This window comes from Simochromis diagramma, unplaced genomic scaffold (genome assembly GCF_900408965.1).
Source record: "Simochromis diagramma unplaced genomic scaffold, fSimDia1.1 OVJJ01000685.1, whole genome shotgun sequence".
Lineage (NCBI taxonomy): Eukaryota > Metazoa > Chordata > Actinopteri > Cichliformes > Cichlidae > Simochromis > Simochromis diagramma.
Window position 1 is genome coordinate 10,066,965 of NW_024387477.1, and position 17,053 is coordinate 10,084,017.

The 17,053-nt window shown below is 37.9% G+C and overlaps 1 protein-coding gene and 1 long non-coding RNA gene across 3 annotated transcripts; both read right to left on the reverse strand.

The window, feature by feature from the left end:
* Nucleotides 1-4,313: 4,313 nt before the first annotated feature.
* LOC120723849 (hemicentin-1-like) lies at nucleotides 4,314-15,872 on the reverse strand. Of its 2 annotated transcripts, XM_040015625.1 has the most exons (7): nucleotides 15,709-15,872; nucleotides 14,995-15,315; nucleotides 14,378-14,698; nucleotides 13,528-13,848; nucleotides 5,778-6,035; nucleotides 5,230-5,352; nucleotides 4,314-4,937 (listed from the first exon to the last, which is right to left on the reverse strand). In XM_040015625.1, the coding sequence occupies exons 1-7, from the start codon at nucleotides 15,755-15,757 to the stop codon at nucleotides 4,858-4,860; spliced, it is 1,473 nt and encodes a 490-aa protein (XP_039871559.1). In that variant the 5' UTR covers nucleotides 15,758-15,872; the 3' UTR covers nucleotides 4,314-4,857. The 2 variants fall into 2 exon arrangements, with proteins under 2 accessions (XP_039871559.1, XP_039871560.1); XM_040015626.1 differs by lacking the exons at nucleotides 4,314-4,937; nucleotides 5,230-5,352; nucleotides 5,778-6,035 and adding an exon at nucleotides 12,662-13,335 and having other exon boundaries at nucleotides 15,709-15,861.
* On the reverse strand, nucleotides 7,513-9,282 carry LOC120723861. The gene is made up of 3 exons (XR_005693828.1): nucleotides 9,023-9,282; nucleotides 8,098-8,590; nucleotides 7,513-8,009 (listed from the first exon to the last, which is right to left on the reverse strand). It is a non-coding gene; the product is annotated as an uncharacterized LOC120723861 (long non-coding RNA).
* Nucleotides 15,873-17,053: the final 1,181 nt, after the last annotated feature.

Sequence of the window (17,053 nt, forward strand, 5' to 3'; positions counted from 1 at the left end):
TCACACCTGAAATTCATCTCCACACACTCCACCCTACCTGCACTCAACAAAAACATAGTTAAGCCAAACTGGGTTTGAAATGTAACATTTGATTTTAAAACCTGAACAATGGAAACACTGTCAGCTCAGTAATTCTTACATAATGGTGCCCTCTAGTGATTAAAAATTATGCAGCTTTGGACTTCTTTACTGGCCACCTTATTTGCCTTGCTTTATTTCATAAACATGATCCCTGACAAAACATAACAGCTTAACTAAATTGATATTACATACATATTATCAATTACATTTGCACAATTCTCACAGCAGAAACACAATTCTCACCACTCTTAATGCAGTTCAGAAATCAGTAACACATTAATCATTCTCATTGTTTTCACACACTACTGTGGTTTCTGCACATGGTTAATGTGTAGAAATATATTTTATTAATATATATATTTGTTACTATGTTGATGCACTTCTCACTTGAATATGAGAATGCCCAAAAACGGAAATACATGAAATATTACAGAAAATACATGTAAACCAAAATAAAATCTGTTACAGCAATAGAAATCACCACTTTTGATACTCACTCTCATCTGCCTTAGACCTCCTCCATAGATGCTGGTAAAGAACAACACAGATGTGGAACCTTTTGTACGGTGTACATTTTAGGACATCGTCAGGTCTCAGGAAAAAAGCTGTCAGGTATGGACTGTTTGAATGACATCCGTGTTAACTGTTTTGCAAAACTGTGGGTTAAAACATTTCCAAGAGGTATCTTCTGTACTACTGATATAATGATGATGAAAACTGAGGGAACCCAGCATCTTTAGGTGGGTCAAAGCAATCAAGAAAAACTGCAATAATAAAAATTTTTTTCCCCCAAATATGTATGACAGAGTAAATACAGAAAAACAATATTTTCATATTTTTCACATTTTTTTTTTTTTACCATCAAACTGTTATACAAATACTGCTATCTGTTACTTTCTGTTACAAGATAATAATATTAGGTTCACAGAGGTTTAGCTCAAAAATTTAACTTTTTCTTAAAGGAAATGTTCATCACAACCAGTTTCAACCTTCTAGGAAAATCCATGAACATCTGTCTGTCACAGATTAGTAGGCAGAGGACTCACTCGCAGGACTCTGAAGTTTAGAGAGAAGGTGAGGGTTTATTTGCAATGTGACACCAAGTGAGAATATATACATATATACAGTGGAACAGATAACACGGGGCTCCAGGGAGTAGGGCGGGGTCAGAAGGGAAGGTCCAAGACGGGGGTACACACACGCTCTTCTTCCACTTGATCCGTAACTCAAAAATGTCCACACTAAGAAGCTCACGCTCACTCACACACATCCACAGAAATCCAGACGGCAGGGAAGACGGGCAGGGAGTCTAGAAGGCCTGTACACAGAGGAAACAACAAAGTCAGGAGGAAACTCTAGGGGATCAAAGGAACACTTTCATAGGCAACGCTACACTGACACTTGGCAATGTGACGATCCAGCGAGGAAGCAGCCTCTCTTGCCATCTTAAGTAGTCTGCCAGGATCAGTGTGAATGAGCCACAGGTGTGTGTTCAGGGTGGGTTCAGAGGCGGGGAACCAAGGTCCAGTTCCGCCCTGGTGGGAGAGGTTAAGACAAAAAACACACACACCACGACCTCTCCAGATCTTGAGAACCATGACACTGTCCTTCTGCATTTCTCCTCATAACACCATACCTTCGCAGCACCTAGTCATTATCCCTGTTTCATTCATATGCCCGTGCTAGGGCAGCCCACACTTAGGCCATGTCCACACTAATACGTTTTCATTTGAAAACACATCTTTTTTCTTTCCGTTTTGGCGTTTCAGACAAAAACGCCATTTTCAAATTTATCGGGGCTAGTGTGGACGTAGCCTTAGAGTGTGGAAATACTACTATATGTACAATTGGCCCCACTGTGGAACCCTCTCTGCTTAGTATGGGCAGCCCACACTACGTGCTGCCCAACTGGGGCCCATATTTCTTCATAATTCAGGAAAGAATGGAGGACCCGGCCCATGACTGCAAAGACCGGGTCCTCAGGTGGACGCAGCTTCGGAATTTGGACACCCCCGGCCTGTTTCCGGCCGGACAATAATAACAGTGACATTTAACTTATTTTATTCGATAAATAAACACTGTAAGATTTAAGTTTTTTTGTGTATATGTATACCACTCCCACCCCCACCCCCAACAGCCCTTTTGAATGTCTCCCTAATTCTGAGGTCTCAAAGTTGGTAAGTATGTGCTAGGCTTGGCCCACATCAGTCTAAAATTTTATGTAACCATGAATAACCTGTCCAATAGGAGAGACTGGACAGTATAGATGTAAAACAAATATGCCAGAAGTTTATCTCAGCTAACGAAAGGAGAAGGCATGTGTTTGGCTGCTTCACATAGTGGACATTGAGTTGTTGTGTGGGGCACCAGTAGTCCATGTCTGTTGCTGTAACAGTAGTTCATGTTTAGAATAAAAAATCCCAGCTCACTGATTTGATAGGGGCAGTAGTGTACCTAAAATGTTGCATAATTTTGCTGAGAGATCTTTTACTTTGTGGTAATCTTATATGAGTAGTTTTGTATAAGAGATGTTGGTGTACTATAATATGAAGTAATGTTGTTAAGTCCTTAAAGTCATATTCCTTTATTGTCATGATTGTATTTGAAACTATTTTTATTTTTGTATGATACCTAATTTATATGGAATATGGCCGAGGTAAACTAAAGTCTAAAATACTTAGTCATTTGTTTAATAGTAATTTAACATTATATAATTCACATATAAAACTATGAATTGTGATTTTAAATGGTTTAAAAGCATGTAGAATAGCATATGTAGGCAAGTATATTTCTCCTCTTTGTATTAAGAAGCAAAGACAAAAAGAAAAAAAAAGAAACATGGCAGGGTTCGGTGGCTGAATCATCTGTCCCCACCAATGCCAAAACCAAATCTTCGCCCTTGCGCTGATATATAACATGTAAATATATGTTAATGGTATGCCACATGTAAAAAGCTGAAAAAACTGCATGAATGAGGAAAGAAGAATGATAAAGAGCGCAGTGGACACTGATTAGCCCAAAGAAGGTGAGTAAGAAGATGATTGGACTAGAGTAAAGATGACGGTATTGAGACTGACAGCGTGGGAAAGTGGCAGTGATGTAGAGAACAGAGAAGCAGGCAAATGAGTGACTACAGATCTTCCCTAGTGAACTCACACATAACGTTCATTACAATCTATTTAGTGAATGTCTTTAATATCACGGTTGCTACAGGTTTCAAATAATTAAACCCAGTTCACCACAAAGGACAACTAATAGTATCACCTACACAAACACAGTTTCTGTGTTTCTTCACTATTCAGCCTCTTGTGACTGAGCAGGCAGCTTTTAAGTAAACCTTCTACTTTACTAAGATACAAATAGGCTAAACCTCTGACCATGTTTCCTGTTTTAGTGATCAGCTTCTAAATAAAAATGTGTGAACTCAGACCAGGCAGGATGTGACTACAATACAACTGCAGAGACTGAGAAGACAGACTGCAGTCATTAATTTAGTAATACTAAAACTCTAAAACTCCTAAACCAATTTTGTAATTTTATTCAAGATTCAATTCAGGATTTTTCACGTACATAGTTATACAAGTATAACACGAAGTGAAATGTGACCTGATACGCTCCTCGACTGTGCAAAATATAGAGAGAAAAACATTATATACAGTAAGTAAATAGATATATACAAAGATGACATTATGTGCAATATTGTCCAACTTATTATGCTTTTTCATCGACACTTGATATTTACAGCTAAATTAAATTAACAAGTTAAAGGGTTTTTTTAAGCACTTTGAAGTACACAAAAATTACCAAAAAAAGTGTGTAATTAAGCCACAATTGTTTTTAATTTAAGAAATGTAAATAACAGATTCTGTCAAACCTTGAAACACCTTCACAGACATTATTGCTTGTTGTTTTGCTCAGTTTTGAAGTGTTGTCTGAAGTTCTGTTCGTTGATGTTATATGTCAGGTAAAACCGTCATTGTGCACAGAAGGAAACACAGTGAAGCAATAGTAACTGCTACTGCACAAACCACAAGCACACATGCAGGTTTTAAAATGAAAAGCCTCATTTTTATTCTTTTATTTATTTTTGTTATATTCTACTGTGTCACTACATTTAAATCTGGATGAACACAGACTGCAGCACATATTTTAATGAATTCATTTTTTAATAAAAGCAGTTTGTACAATGTTTGTAACCTGTGTTCATGATTACATTTATATACAATACAGTATATGGAGAAAATGAGATACTAAAATAAGAGGACAGAAACAGAAGATGAGGTTTACCCTCTGATGTTTTATTATAAACTGTCTGGACAGGTCAGGAATACCTCTTCTTCTTCCATCTGATACTTATAGGGTCCATCCCAGCAGTCCGTCTTCCTATCCCCAGTATCCTCTCCTATCATATCAGCTCTCTGCATGTCCAACATGACAACCATGTTGTCTCCAAACTGCTCAACCTGAGCTGTGCCTCTAATATACTAATTTCTACTCTTGTCCATCCTGGTTACTCCCAATGAAAAGGAACTAACATTATAAACGAAACCATGAACTAAAAATATAGATCTATAGATGACATTCAAAGGTAAACAGAAGGTAGAATGTGAACAGAAGATTATTGAGCTTGAACACCAAACTCACCATTAACCACAATGAACCTAAAGCCCCATTGAACAAAATTAATTTGAAAAATGAGTAAAACCCCAAAACATCATAAAACTCACAACCCTGGGTAAATCACGTGGGTGACTTGGGATTACTTTGTCTCTACCTCTATCTCCCCTCTTTGACAGCTTGCTTTCCTTGCTGTTGTGTGAGACTGACATCAGTAAACTTTATTGCCTGGTCATCTTCTTCCTCGGCAGAGAAGCAAGAAGAATAAAGTAACATTAGTGAGTCATTAAAATAATCGTTTGAGGTCTAAACAGAAGTTTACCATCATTTCTTCAGTAGACTGAAAATTGTGAAATGGTTTAACTGATTCTGACTAAAATGCGCACAAAAAAAAGACTTTTAATTTTGCTCACTTCTGGCTTTTTTGATGTATCAACAAACTTTTGGCAAAGAATAAAAATTGTTTATTTAAAAAACAGCAAACAGAAATTTTTTTATATGTAATTATAAAAAGAACAAAGTTTTTTTTACCTTCCTGTTTTGTAGGTTTGTTTTTTTGTTTCTTTCTCCGAGAACAGATGACTGCTACACCCACAACTAAGAAAATTATCAGTGCTAAGAGAACACCACCCATCAGTGTTAAAATTCCTGCTCCTAAAATAAATTAAATTAAAAAAAAGAACAAGTCAACATGTGTTTTTATGGCAAAACACAAGGAGAAAATAAAGACAATTACATCAATAAATTCATTGCATTAAAGTTTTAATTTATTAATGTGCCATCAGTGATTATTATTGTCCAACTGATTAATATGCAATCAATGAAAATGAAGCTTATAGCCCATAAATAAATGATTTATGAAAGGTGTACAAATTGACCATTTTGGTCACTAACTTCCCAAGGGCAAGTCAGAGCAGAGACATATTCACACTACAGTAGCAGTACAAATATCTAAAAAAGACCAGTTTCTGTCTTTTGTCAAGCTCTCGAGACTACTACCATGAGCTGGATGACTGGGAACCTACACTGACTGAATTGCTGATTCAGTATTAGATATTATTTACAAAGACCTCACTCACCACAGGTAGATATCCTCTCTTCTTTGGAGACATTACTGACGTTGTTCTTGACTGAGCAGACCAGATGTCCTGAGACGTGCTGTTTCAAAGTGATGATGTTATTCTCATTATTTCCAGAAAGGAGCTCAGCATCTGTCAGTGTGCGTCCATTTAGAGTCCAGCTGTACTGAGGACTGTCCCCTCCCTCAGAGGAGCAGGACACCCTCATCTCTCCCTGGGACAGACACTCAGAGACCAGCAGGACAGAGGACACAGGAGCTGAGAGAAACACACACAGATGAGTTTAGATTTTAAATCAGAATCTCTGTCATTTTCTATAGTCTCTAAAAAGAAACAAGGAAAGAACAAAATACATGTATTTGATATTTTGTGATATATTATTTAGTTTGCCAACAGAACAGAAAAAATAGCTTGAATAAACAACTGTAAAATACGCTCGTCTGATCTTCTTCCATCTGAATCAAAGGCTTGAAGAGTATAATTATCACTGTCACTCCTGCTCAAGTTATTGATCCTAAATGTGCCATTACTGAGGAAAAGATACCTATGTTCTGTGGTTATAAAACTGATCATATTCTTTTTCACATTAAATATGTTTAATGAATCCTTCAACAATTGGTATTCAAGTATTTCCGAGATGCTGCCCAGATGGATGTCCACAGTTCCTCCCAAAGCTCCATAGCACTTAGTTTCATCCTGGCTGCCATCACAGTAAGTTCCCATACGTGCCAATGCAAAGTAAACGGAAGAAAAATTGACACAATTTTGAGTGTTTAGTACCTACAAGAACTAGAGTTTTTCTTTTCATTTAGCATTTGCACATGTTTAACAAAAACAGAAATTGCAGTTTTCTGTTTACTGTTTGCTAAAGTGTACACTATGCAATCAAGCATTTACGAGAGGACCCAAGTGCAGAGGCTTGGCGATAGTAACACTAACAAACAAGAAATCATGAACAATTAACTTTAACTTTACAATAGCTTAAAAAATATACAATAAAGAATAAGTTACAATAACTTGCCTTCAACTTTTCCATTGTCCTCAACATCCAGGGTGAAATGAATGTTTTTCTCTTGGACTCCATTTGAATTAAAGACCTCAATGCTGTATTGACCTGAATCATTCCTCCTCAGGTTTGTGATCTTGAGTGTCCCGTTCTTGATTATAAATGTTAGTCTGTTGTTAAATTCCTTGTCTGTTGTTACTTTTTCTTTCTTTATATTGAACACAGTTATGTTCCCCTTGGGAAGCACCTTCAAACACTTCATTTCACGGCCACTAGCATCAGTCATCACTTGGATATACACAGTTCCTTTATGAATAGGAGAGCATGGGCATGTGTTCGTCCTGAGGTCACAAGTAGTCTCATCAATTGGAACGAGAGCTGGAAAAACACATTTAATAGAACATGAGCTGAAATTATTCAGACAACAAATGGAAATGATTGCCTTCATTACTGGCAAATTTTCTACTATAATACTTCTTCTTCACTGCCTAAAGTACTCATTTAGTGCAGCTAACACTAATCAGTGACCACGTTTAAAATTTCAGTGTCCCTTTAAACTTTAAAGTTAAAGATTAAATAATGAATATGGATCCCAGCCCATGTGTGGTGAAAAGAACTGGAAATGCCCATAGATAGACAAATTCTAAATCAAGAAATATCCCATTTGTTGTCTTCAAGAATTTGGAAAAATTAAGCAACATGAAACATTTATATCTATCTGTGTAGTTTTTTTGTTTTGTTTTGTTTTCATCTTCTACCCTTTGTTGCACAGGGGTTGTGTACTGTGTTTTTCAGTTTTACTCCAACAAGATGGCTATATTTCTGATTAACTTTATAATAACTTCAAAAATATACAATAAAGAATAAGTTATATAACTTGCCTTTAACATCCAGCGTGAAATGAATGTTTTTCTCTTGGACTCCATTTGAATTAAAGACCTCAATGCTGTATCGACCTGAATCATTCCTCCTCAGGTTTGTGATCTTGAGTGTCCCGTTCTTGATTATAAACTGTAGTCTGTTGTTAAATTCCTTGTCTGTTGTTATTTTTTCTTTCTTTATATTGAACACAGTTATGTTTCCCATGGGAAGCACCTTCAAACACTTCATTTCACGGCCACTAGCATCAGTCATCACTTGGATATACACAGTTCCTTTAAGAAGAGGAGAGCATGGGCATGTGTTTGTCCTGAGGTCACATGTAGTCTCATCAACTGAAACGTGAGCTGGGAAAGATGCATTCACATGAACATGAGCTGAAATTGTTCACACTACAAATACTAATACTTGGCTTCTTTATGAAGATGATCTTACCATGAATTCCCCCTGCCACAAGCACAATGATAAGAAACTGCTCCATGCTCTTCATTAAGCCACGTTGTGATTTTAATCTTTAAAAATTACTGTAGACAATGATGAACAAAGCTGGGTATAAATCAGTATAACGTATATACTGTTGTTTACTGTTTTAGACAGTATTTTTTTCAGCATACCTTTACATATATATCTTACTTTTCTATCGCTGCTCTAATTGCATCGGCAAAACTGAGTCTCTAGACAACACTGTAGGGTGACACTTTCACAGCATATCAATGCAAGTATAAAAAAGTATATGTCATGTATTCTTGACATATCTTTTTGAGAAAGAACAGGCAACATGTGCGGTGACAAGTTAATTCACAAATAGTTCAGAACTTCCTGTGGGGAGAGCTGTACTGCTGTACTGCACACCCTGTAAAGAGCACTCTTTACAAGGTGTGCAGGAGGGATGCCTTTTTATGTTTGGATGTTTGGATGAGTTTTCTTTCTGAAAGGAAAGGAGATAAACAGTATAGAACAAATAAAATGTAAATAACCAAGGAAAAACCAGCTTGTTAAAATGCTGCAAATCATTGCCACAAAATGGAACTATGAAGTAATGTTTTCCAGAAAATATTAAAACATTGAATCCTCATATCTATCAAAGCAGGCTGAATTCAATATAAAAATGTAGATGCACGACTCACAAGTAATCAAACTTGCCTACAGTATTTGTGTAAAGAAGACAAATTTAGGTACTCTAAATGTATGCATCTGTAATATGCCTTGAATCTTTATTGTAAATGTAATTAAATTAAAAATTGCAGACATGTTAAAGCAAACATTACAATTTTGTAATCACTTTTAATTTTTAATTGAAAAATAGGTTGAATATTTTGTACTTTATTAAAAAAATAAAAACATTTAATTTCTTACTTACGTCAGTAAACAGCTGGAGTGATGGTTAAACATTAACAGAAGAAGAATTACCATCAAGGAAATAAGGATAAACATGATTCACTTCCAAATTAATGAATGCCTACATCAGCACAGGCTGAGGCAGTAACCCACTTACGAGCGCTCAACTGGAACCAGGCACAACTCATCTGTGAGAAAGACACCCACACATGGGTACTTCCTGCATCACAGAGCAGAGATAGAAGCTAGCACTCTGAGAGAGGTGCAGTGAAACTGTTCGAGTGGTACAGGGCTACTTTGAACTAACAGACCAGTCACATATATATATATTTAAATATATATGTATATATATACATATATATACATATACACATACACACATATATATATATTAGGGGTGCAACGATACACAAAATTCACGGTTCGGTTCGGTTCGATACTTTGGTGTCACGGTTCAATATTTTTTTGATACAAAAAAATGTTCATGCCTTTTTAATTTGTCATTATTTAAAATTGTAAATATATATATATTAACTCAAAAGTACAGTTTTTAAATTTAATGTTGCTGAAACAACAAAGTGATAAAATAATAAATCTATCTGATCGAGAAATCACTCATCTTTGGAAAATAGAGTCTATTACTGAGAAATGGCTCTTTACAAAATAAAAGCTATACCATGCGCTTCTTCTGGGGTATACTCTCAGCAGCATATTAAACATATCAGGTCCCCATAAGGAGAATCATGTGCTAACGACTGTCTAAATGACTCGGGTAAAGTTTGTAGCATGCGTGCTTGCTTGTTTTTGTCTGCTTCCACTTGTCTTTGCACTAGGATGATGTCGGCGTAAATGTGCAGTCATATTCGTTGTGTTCCCACTAGTGCTGTCAGCGTTAATCTCGTTAAAATGACATTAACACCATAACGCCGCAAATCTCCGTTAACGAGTTACCGCGGATTGCCCCACGTGTGGGGCTGGACGGCGTCAACACCTTAACGAGCTAACTGCGCTAACGCACTAGTTCCCGCAAATGTAATTGAGTATTGCGTGGCACATCCGACATACTGTTTTACTTTTGTCCATGACGCGCTTACCATCAGGGTCTTGCTTCACATGAAAACCAAAATAGTTCCAAACACCATGTTGCAATGAGCTTAACTTCTGTCTCGCTAGCTTGTGCTGCACTCAGTGGATCTGCGCTCGACGGTGCAGCCTAGGCGGAGTAGTCGAACGCAGATCCACTGAGCTCTCAACACAGACAGCATCTTCAGAATAAAAGTTAATAAAATAAAATAAAAATTTTGTATTGTTCGATATATGCGTACATATGCGTACCGAACCGAAAGCACTGTATCGAACGGTTCAATACCGATACGAGTATTGTTGCACCCCTAATATATATATATATATATATATATATATATATATATATATATATATATAAAAACCACCCAGCACGCCCCTGCGGGCGGTTTATCCTTCAAGCTCGGGTCCTCTACCAGAGGCCTGGGAGCTTGAGGGTCCTGCGCAGTATCTTAGCTGTTCCCAGGACTGCGCTCTTCTGGACAGAGATCTCCGATGTTATTCCCGGGATCTGCTGGAGCCACTTGCCTAGCTTGGGAGTCACCGCACCTAGTGCTCCGATTACCACGGGGACCACCGTTACCTTCACCCTCCACATCCTCTCGAGCTCTTCTCTGAGCCCTTGGTATTTCTCCAGCTTCTCGTGTTCCTTCTTCCTGATATTGCTGTCATTCGGAACCGCTACATCGATCACTATGGCCATCTTCTTCTGTTTGTCTACCACCACTATGTCCGGTTGGTTAACCACCACCATTTTGTCCGTCTGTATCTGGAAGTCCCACAGGATCTTAGCTCGGTCATTCTCCACCACCCTTGGGGGCATCTCCCATTACTCGGCACAGATGTTCCTGTACACTATGCCGGCCACTTGGTTATGGCGTTCCATGTATGCCTTGCCTGCTAGCATCTTGCACCCTGCTGTTATGTGCTGGATTGTCTCTGGGGCATCTTTACACAGCCTGCACCTGCATGGGTCTTGCCTGGTGTGATAGACCCCAGCCTCTATGGATCTTGTACTCAGAGCTTGTTCTTGTGCTGCCATGCCATGCCAAGCTGGACTGAAAGACAGCACAGAGGCACTAATATATATATATATATATATATATATATATATATATATATATATATATATATATATATATATATGATTAAATTGCTGCTTATATTGCACCTTACAGCATATATAACTTTTATACAACTGTATATATCTCTGTAACTTTAAAATAAAAGATAAAAGTAATTTTAATGTAAAAATCTACATACTGCCAATGGAGAGATGCCAAACTGTCTTTCATTGTACTTGTAGTTGTCCATGCTAGCAATAACAGCTTCCTGTGACTGCGTAGGTTTGCTGACACAGCTGTTAATGGTGCAGCAGCTGCTGTAGCCACGATAGCTAGCATGTTGGTTAATTTGACACCTTTTGATGCATTTATTTCTATTTTTTTCTCTTTCTTTCTTAGCTTTTCAGCTCCACTTTTTCGCTTTTTTTTACCCATCTTTATTCTCTACTCCTACCACACTAAACTGTGTTCAGCATAGTGCATGAATGCACATGGAAGGGACTGGTTGCATTAGGATATTTGTTTGGGTATTGCATTTGCTCATGAAAATAATGCACAGCAGCCCTTAATGACAGCTGTAGCCTGTATAATTACATCAACGCAGAGAAAAAATTATTGACCCATCAGCCCACAAGTGCATCAGCCCACCTGGAAAATGCCTGGTATGCTTGTTATGGTCCTGGATCTTTGACCCAGGGTTTAAGGTTTGTTTGACGTTATTCATTAATGGAACTATGAGATACGTATGTTTAGTTTCTAAGGGACTTCGAGTTTTGCATGCTTATGTTTCAGGTTTTCAGTTCATTTCTTTTTATATCTGATCTCTTTCTCATGTTCAGTCTGTCTTTGTCTCATCTTCAGCGTCTTCTGTTTGTTTGATCTCCCTGTGTTTTGTCTACTTGTCTCCATGTTTGTTTATTCCCTTGACTAATGGGTTGGGACATGGGGAAAAAAAAGTCTTCTTTGCCTTATTTGGCAAATAACAAACTGATGTTACATTTTTATATCCATATTTGAGCCAGTTTCACCAAAGATTTTTGGTGTCAATGTAGCTGAAACATTTATCGGAGAAAGCGTTTAGCTGCATGCGGTGCAGAGGATGTTGAGTATCCATGTATTATCCACAGCCACAATCTTCTGATGGAGGAATCAAAATAGTGTGTTGATTCAAACTGAAACCAAAATGTTTGAGTACACTCAAAAGTAGGTATTGCCCAAAGATTTCCTTCCAATGATGTGAGGTCTAGTAGGAATGTGCTCAGAAAATTTAGTTAAGAGGTATTTTGATCTTCAAAGAAGCAGCAGTGCTTCCAAATGTTTTCTGTGGCTAATTGACTCATATAAAGTCCCAGGTGTGAGAAATGCTACATGTGGAAGATATGTTGAAATGCTGGTGGTATACAAGTCTGGCCTAAATCTACTGTCAGAAAGACTGAAGCAATCCAGGAGTTCAATTAACTGTCTTTAATAAATTCATACAGACAAAATGAACAACATTGTGTCTCTGTTTCTTGCCAGCCTTAATTTGAATTTTTTGCAGATAGAAGTGAATGTATGTATGTGATAATTTGTGTGTGATTTTCTGAGACACAAACAGATAATTCTATAATTAGTAAAATTATAAATACTGGCATGAATAATGATAATATCACCTTCTGCTGAGGTAGGACACTCTGCACAAGGCACAAGCAATATCTCACAATGTCTACAAGTCGTCTCACACGTGAGGTCAAAATTAGCAACAGTTTTGGAGCAGAACAGTCCTTTTACTTATTGTTAATACAGGCTGTAGCACTTGGGCACCTTGTGTGGCAGAGTGAAGTACAAGTATCTCTAGCTCTCAAGACTACCGTGACCTGGATTGCTGTGAAACTACAGTGACTGAATTGCTGATTCGTTATTAGATACTGCTTACAATGTTCTCACTCAACACAGGTAGATATCTCCTGTTCTTTGGAGACACTATTGACATTGTTCTTGACTGAGCAGACCAGATGTCCCGAGATGTGATGTTTCAAAGTGATGATGTTAGTCTCATTGTTTCCAGGAAGGAGCTCAGTATCTGTCAGTGTGCGTCCATCCAGAGTCCAGCTGTACTGAGGACTATCCCCTCCCTCAGAGGAGCAGGACACCCTCATCTGTCCCTGGGACAGACACTGAGAGACCAGCAGGACAGAAGACACAGGAGCTGAGAGAAACACACACAGATGAGTTTAGATTTAAAAACTAGAATTGTGAAAATTCTTTACAGTCTCAAATGAAGAACAGGGAAAGCACAAAATACATGCATCTGAACATTTTTTATATTTATTGTATAGATCAGCAAAACATTGTTAAATGTATATCTATTAATAGCTTTATTGAGAAGAAAAGGAATTACCTTGAATAAGCAACTGTAAAGTCTGCTCGCCCGATGATCTGCCATCTGAATCAAAGGTTATGAGGCTATAATTACCACTGTCTGTCCTGCTTAGATCACTGATTCTAAATGTTCCATTACTGGGTAAGATTAGAGATTTGTGTGCTATGGTATTATAAATAGCCTTATTCCCTCTCACATCTAGTATCTTTAATGAATCCTTTAACAAGTAGTATCTAGATATTTCAGAGGTGCTGTTCACTAGCTGGATGTCCACGGTTCCTCCCAAAGCTCCATAACACTGAGCTCCATCCTGTCTGCCATCACAGTAAGTTTCCACACCTGCAAATAAAAAATTAGACAAAAAGCAAAACTGTCAGACTTTTGAGTGTTAAGTTACTACCAGAAAGACTGCAGTAGCATATGCAAATGTTTACAATAAACAGAAATTTGTAAGCTTCATGATTATTTATGATTATTTTCATATGGTTCCCACAGGTGGGCACAAATTAATGACTGAATTCCATCAACAGAAATAGTGGTTTTGTGGCTACTGTCGTTTTGTTTTAGTAGTAGTTTGTTGTTTACTCAGGCCTGCTGGCGATCAAAAACAGAATATGTATCTAACTGTTATGCAAAACCTCAATTTTTTTGCTGTTCTTAGGGTCTAAAAAACTGACTTTCGGAAGTTGCTCTCATGTGGCAGTTATTCATTGAAAATGAATGCAGGAAGTGAAAATGGAGGAAATTTTAACCCACAAAGAAAAGATTTGAGTACTCCTGAAACAGGGGATAGTTGTGCAAAAATGCTGCAAATCTTATCAAATGTATGTAAATTAGCAGCATCACTTCCCAACAGGGAAAATGTTACCTTGAATAAACAAATGTAGAGTCCAAACATCTGATGTCCTGCCATCTGAATCAAAGGTTTGAAGGGTATATTTACCAATGTCAGTCCTGCTCAGGCCATTGATCCTAAATGTCCCATTGCTGGGAAAAATGAGATATCTATGTGCAATGGTATTAGAAATAACCGTATCCCCTCTCACATCTAGTATTTTTAATGAATCCTTTAACAAGTAGTATCTAGGTATTTCTGAGGTGTTGTCCATCAGCTGGATGTTCACAGTTCCTCCCAAAGCTCCATAACACTGAGCTCCATCCTGTCTGCCATCACAGTAAGTTTCCACACCTGTAAAGGAAAACAAAAAAGTAAACAATTTATTCTTTTACTTATTATTTAACAAGTTCACCTCTCATAGCTGTATTTTTCAGCTCCATATTAGTTAAATAGTTTAAAAAAAATTAAATATAAAGTAAGATAAAAATGTATTTGCTATTGTTTTGTTCAAATTCATTTTGATAGTCTCTAAAAAAGAACAGAGAAAGCAGAAAATGCTATATATATATATATATATAGATATAAAGATTACCAAAAAATCTTATATTTATATAAAGTAGCAGCTTTATTAACCAAAAAAAGATTACCTTGAGTAAACAAATATAGAGTCCGCTCGCCTGATTTTCTTCCATCTGAATCAAAGGTTAAAAGGGTATATTTACCAATGTCATTCCTACTCAGGTCATTGATCCTAAATGTTCCATTACTAGGAAAAATGAGAGACCTATGCTCTATGGCATTAGACATAACTGTATTATTTCTCCCTGCTAGTATTTTTAATGAATCCTTTAACAACTGGTATCTAGGTATTTCAGAGGTGCTATTGATCAACTGGATGTCCACAGTTCCTCCCAAAGCTACATAACACTGAGCTCCATCCTGTCTGCCATCACAATGAGTGATCACACCTGCAAAAAAAAGTGAACAAATAAACAAAGTCAACATCAAACCCAGATGATAAAATCAGTGTCTGAATTTAATTTAGTCAAAATGTAAACCCCGAAGGACTCTGAAAATAAGGTTACATGTTATTTAATGAGTTTATATGTCATAGCTATATTTACACATTTTCACATTAAAATGATCTCAGAATGTGTCGTTAATCTTTAAGGAAATATAAGTAATGGAAGTAAAAATCATTTAAAGTGTTAAAATAAAACTCATAAACTGCAGTTCAACAAATCCTTTGATGAATTCAGCTTACTTTTATTGATGGTGCTAGATCACGTGGCAGCAAAACCTCTTTTTTTTATTATAAAATTAAGCATTAATGAAGAAGAACAAAAAGTTTAGTAGCTCACCATAAGAGACACCGAGTAACATAAACAACAGTCCAATGACAGCTTCCATGTCTGCTCACTGTACAGCCCCTTATGATCCAGTCAGCAACTTTTCCTTCAATAACAGAAGTGTGTGTGCTACACGCTGCTGTCAGCTTGTACTTCACTTTTCACACGCTGAGAGGATGAAAGGAAGTGACATCATATTTGATCCCCGTTTTGCTATCAAGAAAAGAAAAAAAAATGTCAAAAAAAAGGGTCTTCAAAAGCAACATCTAGTGGTCGAATATAAATTGAATACATGTGTGAGCAGTGAAATGAACCCTTTCATGGTATTCAGGTCTGACCATTTTCAATTTTTTTTAAGTATAATTTTTTTCTGCCTAAAAATGTTTGGGGTAATGTTTATTTTCTGCAACATTGTGTATATTACCGAAAGTAGTCACTCACTCATCCAAATCATTTATGTATTCCAAACAGGTCTTGTCAGATAGCATGTTGGACATTAACTATCCATGCACAGTATTGTACACAATATTCACTAATTGATAAGGGATCACTCAAGGTTTAAACACTGAACTCCTCCACTTGGGGCAGGAACTCATCCCCGACCCGGAGTGGGCACTCCACCCTTTTCCGGCTGAGAACCATGGCCTCAGATTTAGAGGTGCTGATCCTCATTCCCACTGCTTCACACTCGGCTGCGAACTGTTCCACTGCGAGCTGGAGGCCCTCACCCGATGAAGACAACAGAACCACATCATCTGCGAAAAGCAAAGATGAGATTCTGAGGCCACCGAAGTGAAAACCCTCCGCCACTTGGCTGCGCCTAGAAATCCTGTCCATAAAAATTATGAACAGAATCGGTGACAAAGGGCAGCCCTGGCAGAACCCATCACCCAACCAAGCTCTTGCAACGGTTGTATAGGGATCGAATGGTCCATAGCAATGGGCCAGACACCCCATAGTCCCGCAGCTGTGTCCCTCGGGGTGTCCTGTGGGAGGTCACAGGACACCCCGAGGGACACGGTCGAATGCCTTCTCCAAGTCCACAAAACACTTGGACTTGTTTTGTGGACTTGGGGTGCATGGGCAAACTCCCATGCACCCTCAAGTATCCTTGAGAGGATAAAGAGCTGGTCCAGTGTTCCGCGACCAGGACGAAAACCGCATTGCTCCTCCTGTATCTGAGGTTCGACTAGCGGACAAACTCTCCTTTCCAGCACCCTGGCATAGACTTTCCCAGGGAGGCTGAGGAGTGTGATCCCCCTGTAGTTGGAACACACCCTCCGGTCCCCCTTCTTAAAGATGGGGACCACCACCCCGGTCTGCCAGTCCAGGGGTACTGCCCCTGATCTCCACGCAA

Bases quoted from the DNA above. Each gene is read 5' to 3' on its own strand.
- LOC120723849 (XM_040015625.1), bottom strand. From the start codon at position 15,757: ATGGAAGCTGTCATTGGACTGTTGTTTATGTTACTCGGTGTCTCTTAT. The intron at 5,353-5,777 runs GTGAGTGAGGTC...AATTTATTTTAG, and splicing joins AGAGAGGATATCTACCTGTG to GAGCAGGAATTTTAACACTG. The intron at 4,938-5,229 runs GTAAAAAAAACT...CTGCCGAGGAAG, and splicing joins CAAACCTACAAAACAGGAAG to AAGATGACCAGGCAATAAAG.